The following is a 25,774-nucleotide window of genomic DNA, read 5'->3' on the forward strand; positions in this document are numbered from 1 at the left end:
TTGGGCCCTTTCCTGACGTTCAGGCTAACCCGAAGGCCGTATGAAACTTAAATAGAAAATAAAATTGTATCACACACTTAAAAAACTATTTACGGGAGCTGGGGAGAGAGGGAAAAGAGATCTCTGGTTTGTGTATGTGCATGAGAGAAATTGTGCCTGGTTTCACATTAAAAAAAGAAACACCATTTCAGCTGCACCATTTTGTAATATGCAACAGTTTACATTTTGAAGGCCAAGATTCCTCCCCCAAACAAAGAAGTATTTTGTGATCCAAGGAATACACATTTGCAAAAAAAGTAAAGAAAACATCACTCAACTGTTCTCTTTCCCACCCCCCTGAAGACAATCCTTAAATCCTATACATTCTGTGTATAAAGCATGTAACATGGAGATGTTCTTTTAAAAAAATACTTTTTCAAAAAAAAGGAAAAAGAAAAAAAACATATGTAAGTATATATATATATATATATATAGCATATATGCACACTGAGGAAGTCTAATGTAGACATCAACAAAAGTCATTCAGAATAGTATCTGGTGGTCCTAGCGCTGATTTTTCTCTGTATTGAAGAAACCGAGAGGAAGAAGAGGAAAGAGGTGTCAGCCGGGCTTTCTTGCTGGGGTCAGGGCGAGGAAGACGTGGACAAGATGCTTCCCAAGGATGATGTCTTGGTCATCTTGGCTGAAAACCACAGCTGACAATCTTATATGAAGGGAATCTTGTCCATGGCCAAGTTCAGCAGAGGGTGGCCATCTCTCTTGCCCCGCCTACCTTTAGCTATCAGCCAATCACAGAAGACGAAGCCAACTATGCCCAAACTCTGTTTGATACCCCAAGTCAAAGGAATCAATGCACCTCAAGGAATCTTGCAAGCATGGTCTTCAATAACTGGCTGATCAATGGGTCTAGTGCCATTTCCATCCTTCAACCGTAAGAGCAACCAACTCTAAAAGGACCATCCCTGACCAGGTTACTCCAGATTTGATGCCATCTTCGAGACCGACAAGAACGGGTCTCTTGATTGTGCCTTGTACCAGGTAAGGGGAAGGGCGCCATTTGCTCCAGCACTACCTGCTTTGCTGACGGATGGATCAGCCCATCTCCTCCAAGGACGGAAGATGCTGGGTGGCTTGGTCTGCAAAGAAGGACTAAAGCTTGGCCCGCAGTTTGCCCTGAGTCCACAGCCTGCAGGGGAGCAAGTTCAAGCAGGGGAGGAATGAGGGCCGTCATGCCACCTCAGGCTGAAGTGAAAGGTCCCATCCTGACAACTGGCACCTTGAGAGGGGAGAAGACATTATTGTGGTCGGAAATGGAAGCCAGGATGTTGGGAGAGAAAAGGTTGAAGACGAGGCAGGCCACTTCGGGCGCTCGAAAAGAATCAGAAGCAAAGGTCCACTGGACAAGGTTGAGAGAAACCATTCTACCTGTAGCTGCCTAAAGAAACGTTCTCAAAATCTGCCCTAAAACTATAGTGTCACTTTAAAGAACGTCGTTTCCAGTTGCGTTCTGGAATGCTTAACGAGAGGTTCAGAAGTTCAAGCATGGGGACGCCCAACAAAACTTAAGACGGAGAGCAAGGACCTCCCCGGTTTCCTCACAGTCATGGAATGAGAACCTAACACACACTGGATAGCATTTAGCCATTATCTTGCTTGCCCAAGGCCTTCTTCAACCTGCTTCTTTCTTCTCCCCCTTCATAGAGAACTTTTACCACGAAGAGAGCAAATTTCAACCGATGAGAAGAAAGCACTTCGAGGAAGTGCTTCGTTTGGACCTCCAGGAGGTGAAGGGATGACCTGCCCATCACAGGCATTTCAGGTTTCTCACCTCGCAGGATTACCAGGAAGATAAAAGCTGCCTTCTGCTCTCTCTTCTGTTTTACAAGAGCAGGGCCTTGCAGAGGCACTGACTTAAATTTGAATACTTCCCCCCCCCAGAAAAAAAAGCAGCTTTGGGGCCTCTCATCAGCTGAAGCGGACAGAGTGACTTGGCTGGCCTTGAATACTGCACTCACGTCCCACCCACCCACAAACCAGAGACCGTTTTGTGCCACCCAAAAAGTAAATACTGTCACAGCTGTGGAAATCCTCCAGCAGCTGCGGGTCTGGAAGACACCATTGTTTTTTCCCCCCCAAGCCGCTTCCTCAAAAGGAGAGGTCTTCCGCACGGAGCAGATGTTCCTCTGCTGCCTTTTCTGCGTAGAACTGAGTTTATTTTTGCCCTCTCCGTATCGAGAACAGCAACATGCGTGACGACAGTGCGATCCTGAGGGGCCGTAAGCCAGTCCTCTGGTGCTTCTCTCCCAAGTGAGAGAGGCTTCGCGGCCCTTAGAACAGAGCCCGGCTTCTTAGAAAGCCACCAAGACCTCCTGGATGGGCCTTCTCCGTGCTTTTTATCCCCTGCAAGCTTTTCCAGGGAGCTTCTCTCCAATCTTGAGGACCTTGCAGCCTTTTCAGCGTGGCACCTCTTATGGCTTAAGTCAGCCCAGCTTCTCCGCTGGGTGTAGCAGGGAGAGAAGCCAGGAAGAAGCCTCCCATGTGAGGTTTCCAGAAATCCAGTGGTCTGCCCAAAGGAGGCTGCCGTAACAATCAACCTGAAGACGCTGCTGAGCATAGCTTCACATGGCCAACTTCTCCGACAAAGATGGCGAGCGTGAGGGGAGGATGCACATTCAAAAATCCCACTCAAATAGATACCGAGGGAGCTTCGGGCAGGTTCCACGGCCTGTTTCAGTGGAAAGTTTCAAATCTTCCTCAGGCGGCTGGGATTGAAACCTTTTTCTTTTTTTCCCCCTTGCTAACCAACTGAAGTGGGGGCCACCGAGTGATCGAGCCAAAGTGCCATTTCATAGACACTCTTATAACCAGCTCCACTGCTCTGCCAGCCTCTCCTGCCCTGCTGCCCCTCTGCTCAGAGGCTGCTTCTTCTTCTAATCTCTTATCACCAAAGGCGATCAACATCTGTGACAAGGCCTTCTCCCCTACACCCTAAAAGTGCAATAAAACTATTTTTGAAAAAAAAAAACAAAAACAAAAAGCACAAGCGTGCTGTTTGTGCAAAGAGGAACAAAATAAATACATGATTTTTTAAAAAAAAATGTTCACAGTATCACATACAGTTAAGAGAGCTACAGTAGTGCACTTTGGGAATAAATAGAGAGAGAGAGAGAGAGAGGTGGTGACCCAGGATCAAATTCCTTCCGACCTCTGATGTCTCTGGGGCCAAGATCAGTTTGTGGGTAGCTGCTTGGAGAGGTATTAATATACACGTTTTGGAGAAAGGATGGTGGGAGGAAGGAGATGGGACTCGGGGCAGTTTGTCTTTGTCCTTCCGGGTAACGCTGGGATGCTGAAGCACAGCTGACGCTGATGCACGACATTCTTCCACGCCTTCCCTCCGAAAAGCTGCAAGGAACATCGAAAGGGAATGCCGCAAACGGCGTCAGGAGGAATGTTTCTCTCGAGGAGTTTGCATAGGAGTTACTGCAGGGGGGGAGGAGGAGAAGGAGGGAGACAAAAGGAACAAGAGAAGACAGCATTTAGAGGAACAGTCCAATCCAAGGGGGCGGGGGGGTTGTCTTTAATCTCTCAGGTGTTATGCTGAGAAGCGGAAGATACAAAGGGATATTGAGCAATTACGAAGATGGTTTAAGTGGCAACTGAAAATCTAGTCTCTCTCCGAGTTATCTACCCTTTGTTCTGGAATTGGCTTACGCACCAGGATAGGATTCAGCCAGCATACTGTAATAATTGACTGAAGACATGGTGAACGCTCATTTTCCCCACAACAACCATCTCGTGAGGTAGTTTGGGCCGAGAGACAGGCACTGGTTTAAAGTCACCCAGCCGGCTTTCATGCCTAAGGTGGGAACTAGCATTCAAGGTCTCTTAGTTTCCAACTTGGTGCTTTAACCACCGGACCACAATGGCTGTCAACTATTCTGTTCCTGCCCCAGAGTTTAAAAGCGTTTGCCCCCCCCCCACCCCAAGTGAGCAGGCACTGGGCCGTTCTTTTCCAGAGGGTATGGAGGCAGCTGGGATCTACTGACATCATGTTTTTCGTTAATCCGAGAATGGGATTCTGCGTGAGACACCAGCTTGGTTTCTCTCACCAGGACCTCCATCTATTAGCATAGATGGGGATCTACTGGATAGTCAACTTGGGGTTGTCCTCACGATGTCCACAGTATGAAGAAGTCCTGACAGAACTGGCTTTTTAAAACCCCTGATAGGACCAAGGTGCCATAGGGTAGTATTTCTCAACCTGGTCAACGTTAAGATGCGTGGACTTCAACTCCCAGGATCCCCAGCCACTATGGTTGCCTGGGGAATTCTGGGAGTTGATGCCCACACCCCTGAAAATTCTTGGGAGTTGACATAAACACATCCTAAAGTTACCAAGGTTGAGAAATATTGCCGTAGGGCATAGAGCCATGATGGCGAACCTATGGCACGGGTGCCAGAGGTGGCACGCAGCGCCGTCTCTGCTGGCACATGCGCTGTCACCCCAGGTCAGATCCCCATGGCGTTTCTTACGTGAGCTTGCTTCCCTGCAAATGGCGAAACAGAAGCTCACGAAAGAAAAAGATCTTACCTCTTGCCATGCTGCCAATGTTGGGATGCCCCGCCTCCCGCCGGCCAGCTGATCTTCGGATCTCTGCTTGTGCATGCCCACGCATGTGTGCGTACACCTTTCGTTTTGGACATGAGCATGTGCAGGCAGTTTGGGCACTCGGTGTCTAAAAGGTTCACCATCACGGGCATAGAGGATGCCCTCAAAAAGCCCTCCGCTCTGCCCACGTATTTTATTCAGAACTACAAAAAACATGCCGTCTGGGCAACTGTGACATTGAAGTCTCTACAGCTGTTTGAGGTCAAGTCAAGTTCCGATTCCTTTCCGAGTGAGTTTAGGAGGAAATGCGAACTCATGGAAAGCTAGCATCGTCTTTTGTGGATGCAGGAAGCTTCCCAAGATTGCTCAGGATTAGCTGGCAGTGCACCTTGCTGGCAAGGATGGGCTGCACAAAATTGTGTTCCCTTCTTAAAAACGAAACGGGAAAAAAACAACAAGCGCGAACACCAACTTACTGTATCACTCTCTTCGTCAGAGACTGACTGGATTTGAGTGTTATAGTGGAGAGGAGAATAGACCCAGCTCCTCTCGTCTGTCGGCTGGCGGACAGCAAAGCAGAGAGCAAAAGAAAGCAGCGGGGGGACGGGGGGAGTAAAATAGAAAGAGAAAAGGGAAAAAAAGGGAAAGAGAAAAAAAGATGAAAGCTACAACACCAACGAGAAAAAACTACATGATTGGAGAGAGAAAAAGAAACACAAGGACGGCGCTCAGCTTTCCCGCAGAAGTCGATGCTTTCCCACCCCCCCACTTACCTACCAAAACACCCATCAAAGTCAGCTCAGGTGAGCATCGTTGTGTTGAAGGAATTGCGTTCCCTTCAAACTTCGCTTCTCCATGAGTGGCACTTACGACTTACACAGGTAGTCCTCGACTTACAACACTTCATTGAGGGACTGTTCAAAGTTACTGGGGCAAAAAGGGACCTGCGACCCAGTCTTCGCAATATGACAGTCGCAACAACCCCATGGCCACAAGATCAAGACTGGGAACTTGTAATTCCTTGATTAAGGAATTGTTTTGCACCTGAGGAAATTTCGGCTTACAGGAATTAATCAATACTGCCAAAGTCTTGCCTGAAAAACTCTAGTGTTGATTTTTTTTTTAAAAAAAAAATACTTTAAAATATAAACAAATTGTAAGCATCTCAAACTCTCGATAATCACCCATTTGCATTATTGTAAGGTGGGGGCTGCCTATGAGAAGAGCCAGAAGGTTAAGCTGGTACCAAAGACAGTGGAAGGATTATTGGTGTTTCCCACCAGCGAAGAATAATCCTAATCCTAGCCTGAATGCTTCCAGGCCAAAAACTAATTATTATGCTTTTTATGGCACAGCACTGGGATCTATCATTAATAAGTACCTGTCTAGTAAGCCGTGAAGATACAGTGATGTTGCAGGGAGCCTCTGATGGCCAACTTTTCATCCTTCCCTCCCCCGAAATTAAAAACTGAAAGCAAACTTCAATTACTTTTCAACTAGGTTTAGAGTTTAGCTTGATTCTTTGCTTAACAACCCAGGATTCACTGAACAATTGCCGTGGTTTGCTTAACAACCAAAAGGCAAAAAGGTCGTAAAATGAGGCACAACTCAATTGATAGTAATGTATATAATGTGGAGTTGATATGATAACTAACAATTGGATATGAGAAAACATCTTTAGATTATACATAAAGAGTATTAACTACAATAATTATCACTATTAAAAAACTAAATAAAATACATACAATCAAATGCTAATCAATACTGGGAAAATGTTATGATATATGATATAATTAAATATTATGGATGTCCAGCTAAAATAGGACATGAGGATTTGATGATAATAGAGGATTTTACAAATAAGTAAATGAATTGTCAGCATGTGTTATGGATTAATTCTTTAGCATAGCTAAGGATGAAGGATGTTTAAATAACCATAGGTAATTAAAACTGGAGGTATAATGATGTTGATACGGTAAATATCCGAGTTAAGATATTTGAATTAATATGAGTTAATGGAAGAGAAGCACCAAAGCATGTTGTAACCAGTTGATATACTTCTTTTTTTTTCATAATAGACACCTGTGTTTTGTTTTGTTTTCCTGCCTTGTCTCTTGTCGTTTTTTGTCTTTTTTTGTATTATTTTTATTTTTTATTTTTTACTTTAATTTTTATTTTTTATTTGCCCTTTTTTTTATTTTTTCTTTTCCCACCGGTGTGGGCAGGTATTGTTCAAGATTATTACTTTTATTAATATTTCTAAATAATAATTACAGTTAAATGAAAATGGATATATAATAATGCTTGAGTTAATATGAGTTATGTTGGTTGACTGTGGAGGAGATGTACCAAAACTTATCTGTAATTGATTGATACATTTTCTACAGATGTAAAGAAAGATGCTGTACCTGTTTTAAATTAAAATTAAAAAACATTTATTAAAAAAAAAACAACAACCCAGGATTCACTGAACAATTGCCGTGGTTTGCTTAACAACCAAAAGGCAAAAAGGTCGTAAAATGAGGCACAACTCACTTAACAGCTGCCTTGCTTAGCAACAGAAACTTTGGGACTAATGGTGGTGGTAAGTCAAGGACCACCTCTTTTGTCCTAAAATCAATCCAATGAAGTTGTGCAAGAAAGAGCCGTTTATCTAAGAGATGAATGGGGCAGGACATCATACAGAGACACAGCTGACAGCCTCCTAGCCTGAGGGGCAAATTCTGCCGTGTGTCTGCTTGGCAAGATATTGCAGGATCCTGTATTGTGCCATGCTAAAAAAAATAATAAAACAAGAGAGTTGGAAGAGACCTTGGAGGTCTTCTAGTCCAACCCCATGATCAGGCGGGAAACTCTATACCGTTTCAGACAAATGACTATCCGATCTCTTCTTAAAAACCTCCAGTGTTGGAACACCCACAAGTTCTGGAGGTAAGTTGTTCCACTGATTTATTGTTCCCATTGTCAGAACATTTCTCCTTAGTTCTAGGTTGGATCTCTCCTTGATCGGTTTCCACCCATTGCTCCTTGTCCTGCCTTCAGGTGCTTTGGAGAACGGATTGACACTCCCCACCCCCCTTTCAATCTGTTAGACATTGGAAGACTGCTGTCATGTCTCCCCTGGTCCTTCTTTTCACTAAACTAGACATACCCAATCCCTGCAACTCTTCTTCATATGTTTTAGCCTCCAATCCACTAATCATCATTGCTGCTCTTCTCTGCACTCTTTCCAGAGTCTCAACATATATTTTTTATTCTTGGCGACCAAAACTGGATATTCCAGCCAGAAAGGTTCAATTTTCAAAAGGAGGGGGGAATTAAACCCTGGCATTGAAAGGAAGTAGGCCAGAAAATGCAATGGTTGCTTTGGGGAACTCCAAGAATGCTGGGAAGGAAAAACCCAGGCCAAGGCTAGCAAATGGCCAAAGTCCCTGCCCATCTTTTGCTTGTGCAGCATGTCCTACCTAAAGGGAACAACAGGAGAGGCCGAGCAGGCAAGCCAGGGGGAATACATAGCTTCTTCTACCTACACCACCACAATGGAGGAGAGAGAACTTTGAATTGCCAAAAGGGGAGGTGTAAAATCAAATCTTTCCTCATTCCCCTTTTAAAAAACCATCCTCCTCCAATAGCAATAAAGACTTGTATACCGCTTCACAGTGCTTTACAGCACAGCTGATTGTCACACAAGACGCTGAGCTTGTTGATCAGAAAGGTCGGCAGTTCGAATCCCTAGTATAGGTCTCCTGTGTGAGCAGGGGGTTTGACTAGATGACCTCCAAGGTCCCTTCCAACTCTGTTACTGTTAATAGTTGACTACTGGTTCGCCCAAACCGGTAGTATTTTTTACCTCTGGTTCGGGCGAACTGGCCCAAGCCAATAGCATTTCACCCTTGCTTCTTTTCCAGGCCTGGTCGTGGCGCTGCCATTGACTGTCACTGTTCAGGGTAGCTCAGATGCGTGGGGAGATAAATATTTGTTTCTCTTTTGTTCAGAGGGGGTGGTGGATGTGATATACCAGTAGAGTCAAGTTAGACATTTTCCAAATATTCGAGAGGCCGAGTCGAAAAAAGTTTGCCATCACCGGCACAGCAGGAGCCCAGATGCCTTGATCCCCCCCCCCCCCAAATTGGCAGTTCAAAATTGGGATGGAGCCGCCCTTTCTACTAGCAAAATCACTTACGTCCCCAGAGGAAACCGAGGCGGCTCGGAGCCTGCGCAGGCGGGGGGAGTAAATCCAGTACCTTCCATCTGTGAACTAGACAGGGCACATCCAAAGGCGAATGAGAAGGGAAGGAGGCAGACGGAAGAAAAGAAAAAGGAAGGAGAGGAGAAAGGATGAACAAAAGATAAGAAATGACCATGTCGGTGGAAAAGGTTAAGCGTGCACAAGCATGAGTTGGGGGGAACCCGGTGAAGAAAACATGCTTTGAAAACAGATGGATGTTGTGAGAACTTGGCTGCCACGGGGAAAAAAAGTGTGTGTTTCCGCTACCACAGGCTTTCTTTCCATGGATACAAACAGAGGGCCAAAATACTCTGCATTCTGCAAACTCTTCTAAGGTTCGGGGGAAGTCATGCTCTTAATCATTTGCAAAGCACTTTCTGCTCCTGCTACCTTGAGTTTTGTTTTCGGAGGGACAAATAAACATTGGTCCAGTGGGCTCAGAGCCAGAGAAAGGAAATAAAACAAGCTCTGACTCACTTGATTGACACAGCAAATCCACGAAACGCTACTGCTCCAAAACTGAATACTGTACAAGTAGTCCTCGACGTACGACCATAATTGGGACCAAAATTTCCACTGCTAAGCAAGTTGTTCAGAGAAGTCTGCCCAATTTTAAATTCTGTTTTGCCCCAGCTGTTAAGTGAACCACTAATTCGTTAAGCAAATCCAGCTATCCCCCATTGACTCTGCTCATCAGAAGCCGGCTGGGACAGTCATGAATGGTGATCACATGATTCCAGGATGCTGCAGCCATCATAAATACATGCCAGTTGCCAAGCGCTCAAATTATTGATCACGTGACTGACCATGGGGATGCTATGATGGTCATTAAATGCAAGGACCGTTCATTAAGTCTCTTTTTTTCCGGTGCTCTTATAGCTTTGCATAGTCACTAAATGAATAGCTGTAAGTCAAGGATTACATGTAAGGCAGGGCTGTCAAACTCGTGCGTCACATGCTGGCCACGCCCAAGCCCAGTTTAGTGAAGGGGGGGGGAGTCCCAATACGTCACGGGATGCCGCCATGACAACGTGAGTTTGACACTCCTGGTATAAGGCATTCAGTTATAATAATCATTTCAGACAGGAGGGTTGCCTTCTCAGTATTACAAGAGTCGGTAATGCAAACGTAACACATAAGATTGGGGTATTTAAATCAGCCTTGTGTCTACCTTTGGGTTAAATCAGCCTGGTTTGCATTTGGTTACGGATTTTGTCTTTTAAAGCAAGTATGGGACACTCTCCATGTAAGAAATCAAAGCACTCAATCAGATCTGGGAAGAGAGAATGAGAGGAGAACTAACACACACCTCAAACCAAGTCAAATGCAAAGCTTCTTCACACGCATTTCCATGAATACATGCGCTTGAAATGCAACCCAAACCATCATTCACAAGGCAATTCTTCCTGCAAGCTGGTGGGAGAAGTGACAAAAGAGGGAGGAAGGGAAGTGGGAAGAGGCAGAGGTATCTTTATCCAGAATTAAGGACAAAGGGTGAGAGTCTGTTTAAGGAAGGTGGTGGGTGGGTGCTGCACTGTGGCCCCCTTACGATGGCCCCCTTACGATGGCTTCAACCATATTGAGGCCAGGTTATTTGAAGGACTGCCTTTCCCCCCTTATATCTATCTGACCTACGAGTGAAGAGACAGAATATATTATGAATCGCCTCTCCTAGGGAGAACCCTTTGGGCAGGGCTAAACAAAATATGGCCCCTTTACAATCTGTGGATGGATGGCTCAGGAATTCTAGGAGTTGGAAGTCCACAGATTGTAAGGGGGGCATAGTTAACCATTCCTGATCTAGTGAGACCAAGAAGGACTTTGACACTCTTTCAAAAGGCCCTGAAGACATTTTGCCTGGAGAACCCAGGGTGATACTAAATCCATCAAGTGGTTGATTTGTTTCTGCCGGGGTTGTGTATGTGTGTGTGGGGGGGGGTATTGGATTTCGTATTGGGACTTATTTCTGTAAGCTGCTCAGTCGCTGCAAGTGAGTTGGGCAGCCATATAAATTTTTTTGAATAAATGAAATCATAGAAAGAGCAACTCTATAGGAATGCTTACGACAGACTGCAGAAACCCAAAACGCCAGCTGAGAGCAGCAAAGATGCTTCTGCATCGCTGTGTGACCCCCCCCCTCTAGTGGTCATCCAGATTTATGCCTGAATGGTCTGCAACCCCTCTGGGGAAAAAGAGGCAACTTTCACTCTGCAAACCTTTAAAGGGATGTTACACAGGCCAATGTTTCTCAAGAAACTTGAGGGCTTTAGGTGGACTTCAACTCCCAGCAGTTCCCATGCTGGCTGAGGAATTCTGGGAGTTGAAGTCCACACAAGTTAAAGCTGACAAAGTTCAGAAACACTGATACTTGGAAGGGAAAAACAACCTGCTGTTTTCTGGTTCAGGGTGCAGGAAAGAGGTTTATGGAGGAGTGACTGCAAGAGGACATTAGAAAAATATTCTGATAAAAGAGCAATTTGATTATTACTATATTTTTCTGTGTACAAGACGCTACTTTTTCTTTAAAGTACTTGAAAATTGAGGTGCGTCTTATACACAGGAGGTCGAGGAGAAGGCCACACATGCCGGATGAGCCTCTATCTTATATGCAGCTCTATCATTCCTCTCTATTATAGTTGTTTCCTGTATCACACTGCCACTCTAGGTTTCATCTCTATTGTTCCTGTGATGCATTTCCTTTTCTTGTTGTATTACTCACTCTAAAAAGACGGCTTCTGCACAGGGATGGCTTATAGTGTCTTATTACAAGAAACTACATGAAACATGGGGGCGTCTTATACAAGGAAAAATATGGTAGTTGGGGAATAGATGCACCCCTCCCTGCAAGTTGTCTTTGAGCAGCTGGACACAGCTACGTCTTGGGGATACAGGTAGTCCTTGACTTACAACCATTCATTTAGTGACTGTTCAAAGTTACAACAGCACTGAAAACAGTGACTTATGACCGGTTTTCATATGACCGTCGCAGCATCTCCATGGTCATGTCATCAAAATTTGGGTGCTTGGAAACTGACATGCATTTATGGCAATTGCGCTATCCTGGGGGGTCATATGATCACCATTTGTAACCTTCCCGCGCTGGCTTCCCAGCCAGATTCAGTTAACAACCGCATGATTTACTTATCAACTGCACTGATTTGCTTAACCACTATGGCAAAACAGCTCAACAGATGGAGCAGAGCTCACTTAACAACTCTCTTGCTTAGCTAGAGAAATGCTAAGCTCAATTGTGGTCGTAAATTGAGGACTACCCGTACACTGGCTTCAATCAAAGGTCGGACGAGTTTGTGTAAAAAAAAAAAAAACAATGTTCCTGCTGAAACCCACCACATTTCCTTTTAGCCAAGATTCTCACGCTTGACTTCAAAGGAGACTTAACAAGGTTGAACACTAGTTTCTGGGAAAAACGGAGAGCTTCTTGACACAATTTTGAGGTTTCGTATACAGAATCTAGCACAGCATGGTTGCACACACACCACACCACACGAACACACACTCCTTGGCTCACTTACTCCCTGCTCTGCCTCCCTAGATTTCCTCCTCTGAACATGTTCCTGCCTGCAGGGAAAAAAGGAAATGCCATGGAGAAGCCCAGCGGGACACATTTCTACCTATTTCAAGGGAACCTCGAGGTTTTCCGGGTGGTTTCTCTGGCAACCTGGCAGAAAAAAGAGCATGAATGCAAAGAGGTAATTGTGCATCAGGGTGAACAAGACAAGACAGTACCTCGGTGCGGGTGTGTTGGTTTGTTTTAAGTCTTCAGAAGGGAAGAGTGGAGCAAGTGAAGTGGGAAAGCAGCAGAAGGAAGGAAGGAGAGAAGAGCCAAACCAACCGCAGCTTTGTGCCCCAAAAAAACAAAAAGGTGGCTTACAAAATAGATATCCGGGATTGGGAGCTCCTCTTCATCTGAAGCTTGGCTGGCAGGTTCAGAGGCCTGGCTTGCTGTCTCAACCTCTACTGCCGCTGCTGCCGACAGCATGGTGGCACACGCTAAGGACGCTGCCTCTCTGCAAAGAAAGATAGATGTGTGAGGATGGATGGAGGCCGTGGTGGTGCTCGGCGCTCCTGCTGAGTGTCTTCAGACAACCCTCAAAAAAGCATCCCACGGTCCCACCTCGAAGCGGGGAATAAGCCAAGACCAGTTGTCTGAATTGGCTCTGGGTGAACCCTGAAGCTGACCTGACCAAAGCCATTGTGAGGCTTCAGTGTTGCCACACTAGACCGGAGAGTTAGGGAATGGGGAATAGAGATAGTTGGTTTTTTTTGTAGCCAAAACAAAATACCAAGGACATTCTCACACTTGGTCAGAGAGGAGTGATGTTACTGGGCAACTGGACAGCACCTCAATTGGACGATGTGACTGATAGTTTGGGGAAAGGGAAAAAACTTTTACTTTTTTTCCCCAGTCCATCTTTTTATTTTTTTGAAAAATTCCTGACGTTACAGAATTAAACTGAAATGTATTAATTCCACTCTTAAAAGGGAAAAACTTTTAACCAGATGAAAACCACAGGAATTTTCAGAGTCGGCTTTCACCAGAACTGGGCCAATAGGATTTATCCAATAAAACTATTCTTTGAGGAATTTACCTGCCTTGGAGTTTTGTTCGCTAGGGGGGAATTGCTTGGAACGCCGACACTCTGATCACTGGCTGAACAGCAACCCTACAATTGGACTACTGCAATGCCCTCTACAAGGGGCAGCCATTGAAGAGCATCCGGACGCTTCAACTGGTAGCAGGGGTTGTTAATGGTGCTGGTCATTTGGCACGTCACTTACTCAGGGAGCTACAGTGGCTGCCAGTGTGCTTCCGGGTGCAATTGAAGGTGTCATTTTGAAAGGCCTTCATGGCTCGGGATTAGGTAGCCCCTTGAGCAGGGGTGAAATTCAGTAGGTCCTGGAGAAACGGTAGTGGAAATTTTGAGTAGTTCAGAGAACCAGCAAATACCACTTCTGGCTGGCCCCAGAGTGGGGAGGGAATGGAGATTTTGCACTATCCTTCCCTTGCCACGCCCACAAAGCCACGCCCTCAGAACCGGTAGTGAAAAAAAAATTGAATTTCACCACTGCCCTTGAAGGACAGTTTCCCTCGGTTGTTTCTATCAATCCAATTTGGTCCGGCAAGCTGAACATGCTTCAGTTCCCATTGACTGAGGAATGCTGGTTGGTGGAGACTTACAGACACACTGTCAGGATTCCAAGTAATACACCCTTTTCAATCATCGTACTGCCCCACCCCCTATGGAACATTCTCCCTCTGGAGATCAGGATGAGCCCAATCCTGCTGGACTTTTGCAAAGCCTGTAAAGAACTGGCTCTAGGCTTGTGGTTCCAAGTGTGTGCAGACACCATTTTGTTGTTGTTGTTGTTGTACTAATGATTATTAGATATTTTATTTATTTATTAAGCATATACAGCCTGTATTATTATAAACGTCTCAAGGTGGCAAGCATACCTAATACGCCTTCCTCCTCCTATCTTTCCCATAACGACAGTCCTGCAAGGTGGGTTAGGCTGAAAGTAAGTAATTGGCCCAAAGTCATCTAGCTGGCTTTCATGCCCAAGGTGGGACTAGAATTCACAGTTCCCTGCTGATTGGCCCAAAGTCAACTAGTCGGCTTTCCTGCTCAAGACAGGAATAGAACTCACTGTCTCCTGGTTTTTAGTCTGGTGCCTGAGCCACTAGACCAATCTGGCTCTCTTATGCATTTTGGAATTTATATTATTGCAATTGTTTTTACTTTCACTTGGTTTGCCACCCAGAGTCCTTGTTGAGAGATGGTTGGCCCTATAATTTGAATTAATCATTAAATATGTGCAACATTGCTACTTTGGGCTTGAACCAGGGGTGAGATGCTCTGAAGCCCGCTACTGGTTTGCTTCGCGCGCGCAGGCACTACCGTGCAGCGCCAAAAAAGGAGGATTAAGAAGTCTTTTCTGAGTCTGCAAAGGTAAGTAGAACAGCAAGGGGGGGGGACAGCTGTGCCGCACAATTTAGATTAGCTACGAAGCAGGATTTCTTGCTTTCTAGTGAATATAAATTGCGCAGCACAGCTGACTATTGCACAGCTGATTGCCAGAACTACTGGTTCGCCCGAACTGGTAGCATTTTTTTTACTACCAGTTCGGGCGAAGTGGTCTGAACCGGTAGCATTTCACCCCTGGCTTGAACCTTCAGGGAACTGAGGGCTATGAACTGATCATCCCTTTGAAAAGGATATGGAATTCACACCCTCCAGAGTGTTCTGGTTTGATGAACTATACTTTGCTGAAAAGGGACCACAATGGGCCGAATCCTTAAGTGCATCCAGCCAGCCATTGTGATTTACAACTGCAACGGCTCAGCTCACACAAAGCACTAAGCCAAACCTAAACAAACTGTACGACAGCTGAGCCGAAGGGTGAAACACGCCTGTATGAACTGGGTGTGCGCGCGTGTGTCAAATTGAATTATATGTTGTCTTAATAGCACAAAGCTGTTTATCATCCAATTTTTGGCAAGTCGGCTCACAGCAGATGTTAAAGAAAGCCATCCTCCATCCAGACTTGGTTTTTATATGCAGCGGATGCAGAACTGAAAGAGGTACAGGTAGTCCTCGATTTACGACCACCAGGACCCCTGCGATCATCATAAACACGAGTTATTTGCCAGGCATCTAGTTTTGATCATGTGACCACAGGGGTGCTGCAGTGGTTCTAAGTGTGGAAAATGGTCATAAGTCGCTTTTTTCGGTGCTACTGTAACTTTGAACAGTGACCCAAGGAACTGTTGTAAGTCGAGGACTACAACACCCTTGTATTATCTATAGGAAGGGACGCTATTTTTAAATTAAATCCCCAAAGTGGCTTTTAAACCAACTGTTTGCATTCTGCATGTTTCCTCTGCCACAGGGAAAAATGCTTGCAATTTGGGAGTTACTTCTTGAAATCGTGAGGAGAATTCAGAGCTGGTTTCCCATCTACAATAGAAAGATTCCTCCCTGAGGTAAATGTTTGGAGGCTGCATGCATTAAATAGGAGCACGAAGGCACACATGGCTGAAAACGCCTGGTCTGTAACAGAAAAAGGCTCTAACCCTGCAGCAGCCACATCAGGCACCACAATCTCAATATCACACTTCGGCTTGAGCTCCACAGTGATCTGCTGGAGGTCATCTTCTGCTCGGGTCTGTTCGCGAATCCTGCAGAAAAATAAATAAATAAATAAATGTATGTATGTATGTATGTATGTATGTATGTATGTATGTATGTGTGTGTGTGTGTGTGTGTGTGTATATATATATATATATATATATATATATATATATATATATATATATATATATATATATATATATATATATATCGCTCTTCAGAAATCTAGTATAGGCAGTCCTTGAATTATGATTGGTTGATCAGTGACCATTCGAAGCTCTGACAGACACAGACATACCAAAAATACCGTATTTTTTGTAGTATAAGATGCAACTCCCCCCCTAAAAGAGTGTGAAAATGTTGGTGCATCTTATATACCAAATACAGCCATTGTTGGCCTCCCAAAGCCCCGCCCCCACATCTGATTTTTGCAAAAAATAGGCCGCTTTTCTGCAGGCTTTAGCAGTGCTGGGGAAAGGCAAAAATGCCCCCCGTTTTTTGCAAAAAACAGGGGCATTTTTGACTTTCCCCAGCCCTACTGAAGCCTGCAGAGTGCTCCTGGGGGCCGGGGAGGACAAAACCTTTTTTTTTTCTTACTTTCCTCTTCAAAATCTTGGTGCGTCTTATACACTGGTGCGTCTTATAGTCCAAAAAATACGGTACTTACAACCAGATTCAAACCTCCCATGGCTGTGTCCACCCTAGAATGGGACAACTTGCCACAGCAACTCACTCTGGCCCCCTTATCACAGCCAACCCGCTGCAGGACAATTTATCAATCCAATTTAATTGTTTAAAATAAATTTAATAAATTGATTTAATTATTGTCGTTCAGATTTCATTTTGTCTCTCTTTTTGTATCCTTTTCTTTAATGATTCTATTCCATCATTTCTTGGATAGCAGTGTTGTCCTCCAAGGAGTTGTCCCGCAGTGAGCTGGCCATGGCAAGTTGCCAGTGGCGAGTTGACCATGACCTCAGACAATTGTCATAGACCCTGTACACCCACTCCCCCCCCGGGTCACATGACCACAGTTTTGGTGCTTGGCAACCAGCTAGCATTTGCAGCTGTATGCAGCACTCGTGGTCACGTGACTGCAATTTACGATGCTTTTGCTGGAAATCAGCATTTGCCATGGTTGAGAAACACTGTTCTAGGATAGTGCTCTGTTTTTTTCAGCATCCCCTCCTTAAAAGCCTTTTCATTGAAGATAACTTTCTAGCCAAAACCTATAGTGTGACAGTCATTAATAACCCCCTCCTTAACCCTGAGGGAGACGGGCAGCTCAAAACTGTGAAAAATAAATAAATATAGGTAGTCCTCGACATACGATCACAATTGAGCCCAAAGTTTCTGTTGTTAAGCGAGACATTGGTTGAGTGAGTTTTGGCCCATTTTACGACCAAGGTCGCGAAAAGTAATCACATGATCCTGGGACACAGCAACCGTCATAAACATGAGCCAAGCATCTGAATTTTGATCACATGAGCATGGGGATGTGTTAAGGTAATGATAATTTAATAGCTGACCAGCTGCTGTAAAGTTGTAAACTGAGATAATGAAATGAGAATGACTCAACAGGGTTATTGCCACTTTAAGAGGCTGTCTATATAAGAGAGGCCATGTGAGGGCAGTTTTTCTCTGTGTATGTGCTTCCGTGTTATAGTTGAAGACTGATTGACGGCCTGATTTTGCCTAGTATGTAGGTACGTACGTACGCGCGCGCGCGCACACACACACACACTCACACACACACCTTGTAGATAAACTACTGTTTGAAAGACAAAACCTCTGTGTACTGTATTTTGCTCCTGGGTTGTTTCAAAATAGTAGTCACACTGTGCACACCCTGACAGGATGTTGCAAAGGTTGTAACTGTGAAAAATGGTCATAAGTCCCTTTTTTTCAGGGCCACTGTAACTTTGAACGGTCACTAAACAGTTGCAAGTCAAGAACTGCCTGTAAAATAACAACCCAAGTTAGCTAATTATAATTTGAAGAGTCTCTAAACAAATGGTCATATGTCAAGGACTCTCTGTACTACAGAAGATCAGTTATGACACTGGATTCATATTAAGTATGGAGATAGTAAAGCATTAGAAATTGGCAGGCCTATTAATATAAGAACGTTAGTTTATGAGGCCTTATACACAGGAGAGTTAAAAAGAATAAAACATTGCTTGGCCAAGATGTGCCAAAGTATCCAACTCACCTTCCTTCTTGTCCTGAGGACTGTGTACGCCGCCTGTGAAGGGACACCATGCAAAATACACACTTCATGAGAATGAGTAAAAAGTTAGCAAGGTAGCTTTCTCTCTCTCTCTCTCTGTTTCACCCAATGTTAAGTCCCTGGGGGGCTTTTTCAAGAGGCAACTGAAGACGTGAAATGCCTTCAAAGGAAAACAGAGAGTCCAGTTGCCTCTTGAAAAAACATCTTTGGGACAACCGTGACCGGGATGATTGAGGATCTCCATAGACATCCAATGTAAGGGCTCCCCTTCTATGAAGTAGCCTGAAATAAGGACGCGTCCCCACCACTTATGGCATTCTCAAGAGCCTTTCTGGAACTGAGTGGCATATACATGGCAGGTAAAGGTAAAAGTTTCCCCTGTCCAGTTGTGCCCAACTCTAGAGGGCAGTGATCGTTTCTGTTTTTTAGCCAAGAGAGCCAGTGTTGTCCAAAAGACACTTCCATGGTCATGTGCCTAGCATAACTACAAGCCGAGGTGCACAAAATGCTGTTATCTTCCCACCAAAGTGGTATCTATTCATCTACTTGCATTTGCATGCTTTCAAACTGCTAGGTGGGCAGGAGCTGGGATAAATAACAGAGCTCACCCCCTCAAGCAGTGCTCGGGTCTTGAACTCAGGTTGTTAGTTTTCCAACTGCTGAGCTATTGTGCGCACACACACACGCACACGTATGTATGTATGTATGTATGTATGTATGTATGTATGTATGTATGTATGTCTTTTAATGACCCTGTAATCCCTCACATCGGGGTGGAATTGAGGCAACTGAATGGAGCTGAGTGTTTACTGGCCAGATGCCCTTCCTGTCGCCCATGCAGAGTTCGCAGCAGATAATTACTCATTGTGCCTAGAGAGAGAAATATCTGCCGCTAGCTACGGTCGAACTCACAGCCTCCTGATTGTGAGGTGAGATCTCCACCTCTAGGTCACTGCACTACTCTTATACAAGGCAGAGACAGATAAATAAAGCAAATTTAAGTGGCAAATACCTAGCTCAGGCACTGGAATTAGATTGTGCTATTACAGTGAGTTATATTCTCTTATTTCTGCTATTGTTAGAAAGCCATTTTTATTATGCACCTATTTCAAAACCACCCACAGCCCAACCAGATAAATTCCACCGAATACTTAATAAACCCATCTGCTGCAAGTTGATACTCCTATTGCCAATCTTTCAAATAGAAGGGGATCCAGAAGGGACCCGTTTGCTTTCTGGATCTCTGAAACAACACGAGAGACCTTAAATTCCTGTGGGTCCTGGCTAAACAGGGGGAAAGTAGGGCAAGAAGGATTTAATCGGAGCTCACCTGTATCTGGGCTGCTCGGAGGATTCGGAAGGAGACCTTTCCGGCACTGAGAGAGATGTGGAAGAGAGTGTGGTGGCTATAGAGGCGGTGGTTGCTTCTTCGAAAGAGGGAGGGGTGCAGGGAAGAAGATCAGGCCGGCCTGTTGTGCCCATGATGAAGAGAAAGAAAGAAAAAATAAAGAATACTGAGGCTGGGTTAAAAAAAAAAAACAACAACCCTGTAATATTCGCAAATGATCCTTACACTCCTGAACAGTTCTGACCATGTTACAGAACAAGGAGTGTAACCGATTCATAATTTCATTTTTTTAAAAAAAAAAATTGAAGCCATTTGTGGTCCTCCTTTGCGGCGGACAAAACAGAGAAATGTGAAAGTCCATTTCTGCTCAGGAACAGGAGTTGAGATATTACATGGCACTTGTTTCCCAATGAACCTTACACTCCCTTGAGAGATTTTTGAGGAGCGGAGAGCAACAACAATAAATATTTAACTAGCCTTCTAAAATGCCCAAGGTAAGGTAGCAAATTCTTCTGGTTCTGCTCCCATCTCTTTTCATGCTTCAACGTTGCTGACTTCTAAATACCTCCCTCAAAATCCATTTGTATAAATTATCCTTTATACATGGAAATGCAAAACACAACTCCCAAGAGCAAAATGCATTGAATTAAAAAGAGAAGGGGAGAAGGAGAGGGAGAGAGAGAGAAGGAGGGAGAGGGAGGGAGGGAGGGGGAGAGGGAGGGAGAGGGGGAGAGGGGGAGGGGGGGAGGGAGGGAGGGAGGGAGGGAGGGAGGGAGGGAGGGAGAGAGAGAGAGAGAGAGAGAGGGAGGGAGGGAGGGAGGGAGGGAGAAGAATTTACATAAGATTAGAGCCCTGCAGTAGAACCTCAATGTAGAAATTATTTCTATCGGGGCTGCTAACTCTCTTCTGTGCTGAGTAAGGTTGTCCTTACTCATTTTTTTTAACCCCCAAACCCTGTCTTGAATAATATACAGGTAATCCTTGGCTTGCGACCATAACTGAGCCTGGAATTACAGTCATAAGTTGTTGTGGTCATAAATCGAGGCATCCCATCACCATTTAAAAAAAACATTTTTGGGGTAGTCATTAAGCCAAATGGTGGTTTTGAAGTGAATCCATTTCCCCCAATGGGGTTATTTTTTTTTGCTAGAAACTGGAAGTAAATGGCACATGACAAAAACATTTGCAAACCGTGGTCTCATGACCACAGGTTTGGTGCAAACAGCTATAAAGGTGAGCCAGTTGCGAAAACCCCAACATGTGATTACATGACCAAGGGGATGGGTGGGGAGGACAGAGTATGTGTGGTAACTTCCGAAACAACTTGTAAATAGCTTGGGTGGGAGAGGGAGGGAGGTTGCTCAAATTGCCTGTCTTGACCCAATGCCACTAAAATGCCTGGAAAAATTAACTCTTGAGGAGGCGGTGCTGACATCACGCCGATACGACGTGATATCCTGGAGCTCCAGGATCGCTGTCGATATCTCTGCCGCAGGATGCTCCGTTTGGACCTAAACTGTCCCGTAGAGACGGTGATAGAGAAGGGCACATCCTACCGACCCCAGGGACATCACAAAGTCCCTGGTAGATCCAGGAGAAGTCCTTTTTTTCCGGCCACAGAGCAGCAGCCAATGACGCTGCTGAAAGTTGGGACAGCTCCAGAACAGAAGCAAAGTAGGAGAGAAAGTGTGTCAAATTGGTGAGATAAATTATATTATTAGAGAAGAGAACACCCAAAAAGATCAAAAGTAAAGTTAAAATTGAAGAAAGAAGAGGTTAAGCGATGAGATTAAGCCTGAGTCAAACAGTGTGTCATTTTTTTTCCTTTTTAATCTTTTTATTGATGGAATTTTTACAAACACTTGTTACTTTTTAATCCGGACTGTTTTTTTTTCCTTCTTCTTCTATTTTTCTTTTTTTAATACCTATTGATTAAGACTTTTTTTTCTTTTTTCAATGCTCTATTGCTTTCTCTCTAAGAACTTTTCTTTTTCTCCTTAAGCCTGGAATATAGAGGGAAGTAAAAGTAGAAGAAAAGAAGTAACACTGCCACTTAGAGGCTTGGAAACATTGTTTTTCTTTTCTTTCTTTGAACATTTGATCTACATTTCAAGGTATTTGAGTTCGTTTATTGAAAATGATAGCAGAAGGAGCACAGATTGTTTATACAGGTGATCCTCCGGGGTACTATCAGTAGCTGGACTGGAGTGAAAAGAAAGCCTTGACTTGAAAGAGAGAAGATTGCAGTGAATTTCTTTAGAATTTAATAAAAAAGCTTTATTCTATATAGTGGCAGTGTTTACTATCTGGAGGAGTGTTGCAGCATGGAAAAGAAAAGGAGGTGACATTACAGATGATTATGCAAGAAATTCAAAAAATACAAGAACAGAGAGCATTGAAAAGAGAATGGAGAATATTGAACAAAGAACAGAAAAAATAGATGGAAAAAATGAGAATACCTATCAAATGATGATGAAATATGAGGACAGATTTCAAAAAATTGAAGAAAAAGATGAACAGACAGATAAGAAAATTGGTGATGTTGACAGCAGATTGAGCATGGATGGAAAAGACAAGAGTGGAATATTGGAATGGGAGATTGACAGATTAGAATTTTACCTCAGATTCCAGAACATAGAAGAAGAAAAGGGAGAAAATTTGGCAGAAGTAACGATAGAAATTTTGGCAGAAGCATCGGTGATAACCAAAGGGAAGTTGATGGAAGGAACAGACGAGGGGTCTCGAGTCTTTACAAGATATGCAATGGAAAACAAGTTGCCAAGAGATGTCCATGTAAGATCTACCAAGAAAGCAATTAGAACACAAATACTACAAATGGCAGGAGATAGAAGATTGTACTACTATTGGAAGGATACAGGATGATGTAATGAAATGCTATAATAAAAACTAATTTAAATTTAATTAAACTTAGAATATTATGCATAAAATTAAGTAATAATAGTGATAGTCAAATAAATGATTAACAATAATAATAATGCATATATATATACTAGATTGAGAATATGAAATTTTATATGAATTGTAAGTGAGGACTGTGGGGAGGGATGCATAAAAGTTTTGTAACCAAAGATAAACAATTTCATGTACAATACAATATAAAGAGGTAATATTACTGGATGGTTTTAGGATGATGTAATGAAATGCCATAATATATTTTTATTCTAAATTTAGGAATATTGGACTAATATCTATAACTGGTTGGAAAAAAATGAGAAAATACCAATGCAGGAGGAAGTTATTCATAAAATAATGGAATGTGCTGAAATGAGTAAATTGACCTTTGAAATTAGAGAACAAGATAAACAATTTTATATGGGATTTATTTTATCAATGGCTAGATTAAAAAAATATGGAAATGAAAGAGACTAGAGAATGTTATCAATACAAGAATAATTGAATGATACTGGATATAATATAAAGATATATTATTATTGGCTAGATTGAAGATGATGTAATGAATTGTTGTAATATAAATGAACCTAACATTTAGTATATCTTGTTTAAAATGAAGGAATAATAGTGATAGTCAAACAAATGAGGTATAATGATAATAATGTATATAAACATATTCGATTTGATATTATGTGATTCATATAAATTGCAAGTGATGACTATGGAAAGAATGCACAGAAACCTTGTAACCAATCGACACGCTGTATGTAACGGAAGATGGTTTTATGTTTTGTTTTATGTCTTGTTTGTCTAAAAATAAAAACTTTTTACACACAAAAAAAAGAAAAGAAAAATTAACTCCCAGAATTCCAAGCCAGAATCATTTTGACGTGCTGATCTGAAGATAGATTGGGGAAGAATGCCTTATTTCAGAAGTCTCTAACCTTGGCAACTTTAAGACCTGTTGTGGACTTTGACTCCTAAAATTCTTCCAGAATTCCTTCACCAACCATGCTGGCTAGGGAATTCTGGGAGTTGAAGTCCACAAGTGTTGTGGTCGGCTAGCGGCCAGCAGAGCTGGCAGCAGAGTCAGACAGTGAGGAGGTTGGGAAGCCTGGGGGCTGAGGAAAGCGCAGACGAGGGCTCTGCATCGGAGGCAGAGAGGGAGCTAGACAGCAGTGAGGCAGTGGAACAGCTGGAGCACTGTTCCCAGTGTGCACAGAGCTGCCAGAAGACAAGAACAACTAAGAAAGCAGGGTCAACTTAGGAGTAAAGCCACACCTTGGAGGTGATTGGCCCCTCCCATAGGACACAAAAGAGGAATGAATGGGGAGTGGGCTTTTGCAGGAAACAATTTGTTCATTCAATCGTTTCAAGAGTAGAAAGTTCTGTTTGTGACAATAAGAGACTCTGGGCCAAGTTTTGCCTTGTCCTGCGTTTGGAAAATAGTTATTTGGTAGCTCTCCAAACAAAATAAGGTTCATGTTGATAAACATTCCTCTGAAAGACTGTTTGCTAAGCCTTGCGGACTGTGAATGAAAGTAATTCAGTCATGTAAATAAAAGGGGTTTTGCCAGGACCAAGACTCTGCTTCTTGCTTTTTAAGGAAGCCTGGGTCAGAACAACAAGTCTTAAACTTGCCAAGTTTGTGGAGACCCCATGCTTTAAGTCATACCGCCTTTTGATAAAAATCTGGGGTATTTCCGCTGCCAACACTTCCACACTGTTGGTTGGGAAACCAAGCAGAATCGTCTTTTGCAAGTCACGTACAGGAAGGTTTTGGTTTTTTTTTAAGTACCATCTATGGCCCATTTTGCATATATGCTCCCAATGGTACATGCATAATTAAGCAGCAATTGGAACTATCGTTCCCAGTTGGCTTTTCCTGCTGGTAGAAATAGCTGCAATCCGGAAGAAATAAGCAATCTAGCACAGCCTCTAGATGTGAGAAGTGGGGTTTGCTCTCACTTCATAGTCTAATGGCTGGAAATTGACTGGAATTTGGAAACAGACTGGAATGAACAAATGACTGGAAATTTCTCTGAAGCTTTTCTTTGTCTGGCAGGTAGGAGATGCCAACTGGGAGGGATTAAGCTGCCTGTATTAAGCAGCTTGCTTGATCATAGGCCATCTTGGCTTGTTTCCACTCTACAAGCGGAATGACCTGAAGCCCGCCATCTCTTAAAAGTTCTACTTTCTACCAACTACCAGAGGGACAAATGAGTGTTCTTACCTTCCCCCCTGTCGTGGTTAACTTTAGCACCTGCAAAAGCATAGCAAGAAGTTGAAGGAATGGTAGTGGGATGGTGGGACCTACTGGCACTACGGGGGGAAAGGGGACGGATTGAGCTAAGCCACTAAGACAGCTTTCCCCAACCTGGCACCCTCTCCAGAGTGCCGGGACTACAATTTCCAGAATTCCCCAGCCAGTTAATTTTGCTAGGAATCCAGGGGATGGCAGGACCAACCCATTTCAAGGAGGCCAGGATGGGGAAAGGCTTGACTGGGCCTTAGGAGCGGCTTCAGAGGGGATCGGGAAGAAGGCCCTGAGTGGCCCACAATACCTTCGTCATCTAAGGTGGGGTAACTCCTGGCTCCCCGGAGGTCATACTGCACTTCGTCCTTCTCCGAAGGAATCTGGCTGGCAGAGAACGCAGCCATTGGGCCGGATGGCTTAACGGCTAACAAGGCACTCCGTCCTTTCTTTGAGGGAGATGCTTTCAGGGCTGCAGAGGAGAGCGAGGGGTTTAGAGCAATGACGAGCGTCATAGAAGAGGTCAAAGAGGGGGGGAAAAAGCAAGGAGGTTCTGTTAGAAGAAAAAAGCTCACCCTCCCCCCTCCTGAAAATAACGGGCATCTTCTATCCCTGAGATTTTAAGAGACTTGGGACCAAACTAGTAGGCCATCTACTAATTATCACCTGTTTGGCTACTAACTCTCTTTTTGTACGAAAGCTTTATACCTGGAGAGGTTGTTTCTCAACCTTGGCAACTTTATATAATGTGTGGACTTCAATTCCTAGAATTCCCCAGCCAAGGTTGAGAAAAACCAACTGGGGGAAAGCACCAGAAAAGAGATTTATAGAGGCTTATTTTAAAAGGTCATTGTTTTTCTGCTAAAATAAGAAAAATCTTTACTTCTTTTTTTTTTCACCACAGTTTATGTCAAGAGTGGGCTGCTACAGGTTTGCTCGGGTTCAGGAGAACCAGTAGCTAATGTTATGGCCGGGTCAGAGAACCTCCAAAATCTCACCCCTGGCTGGCCCCACCCACTCCTTCCTTCCCAGGAG

General features: G+C 43.8%; 1 protein-coding gene across 2 annotated transcripts in view; it reads right to left on the minus strand.

Annotated features, from left to right (window-relative positions):
- Window positions 1–620: 620 nt before the first annotated feature.
- Window positions 621–25,774, minus strand: part of PIP5K1C (phosphatidylinositol-4-phosphate 5-kinase type 1 gamma) — an 88,775-nt gene continuing 63,621 nt past the window's right edge. Inside the window, exons 12-17 of one of the 2 annotated variants that reach the window (XM_032218253.1) lie at window positions 25,050–25,211; window positions 19,555–19,693; window positions 18,207–18,239; window positions 15,937–16,041; window positions 12,733–12,868; window positions 621–3,483 (exon numbers count right to left, since the gene is read on the minus strand). In XM_032218253.1, the coding sequence (XP_032074144.1) occupies window positions 3,481–3,483; window positions 12,733–12,868; window positions 15,937–16,041; window positions 18,207–18,239; window positions 19,555–19,693; window positions 25,050–25,211 (578 nt within the window). In that variant the 3' untranslated portion in view covers window positions 621–3,480. The remainder of the gene's footprint in view (window positions 3,484–12,732; window positions 12,869–15,936; window positions 16,042–18,206; window positions 18,240–19,554; window positions 19,694–25,049; window positions 25,212–25,774) is intronic. The other variant, XM_032218339.1, reaches the window with a different exon arrangement.

The sequence above is a fragment of the Thamnophis elegans genome, chromosome 1 (genome assembly GCF_009769535.1).
Source record: "Thamnophis elegans isolate rThaEle1 chromosome 1, rThaEle1.pri, whole genome shotgun sequence".
Taxonomy (NCBI): domain Eukaryota; kingdom Metazoa; phylum Chordata; class Lepidosauria; order Squamata; family Colubridae; genus Thamnophis; species Thamnophis elegans.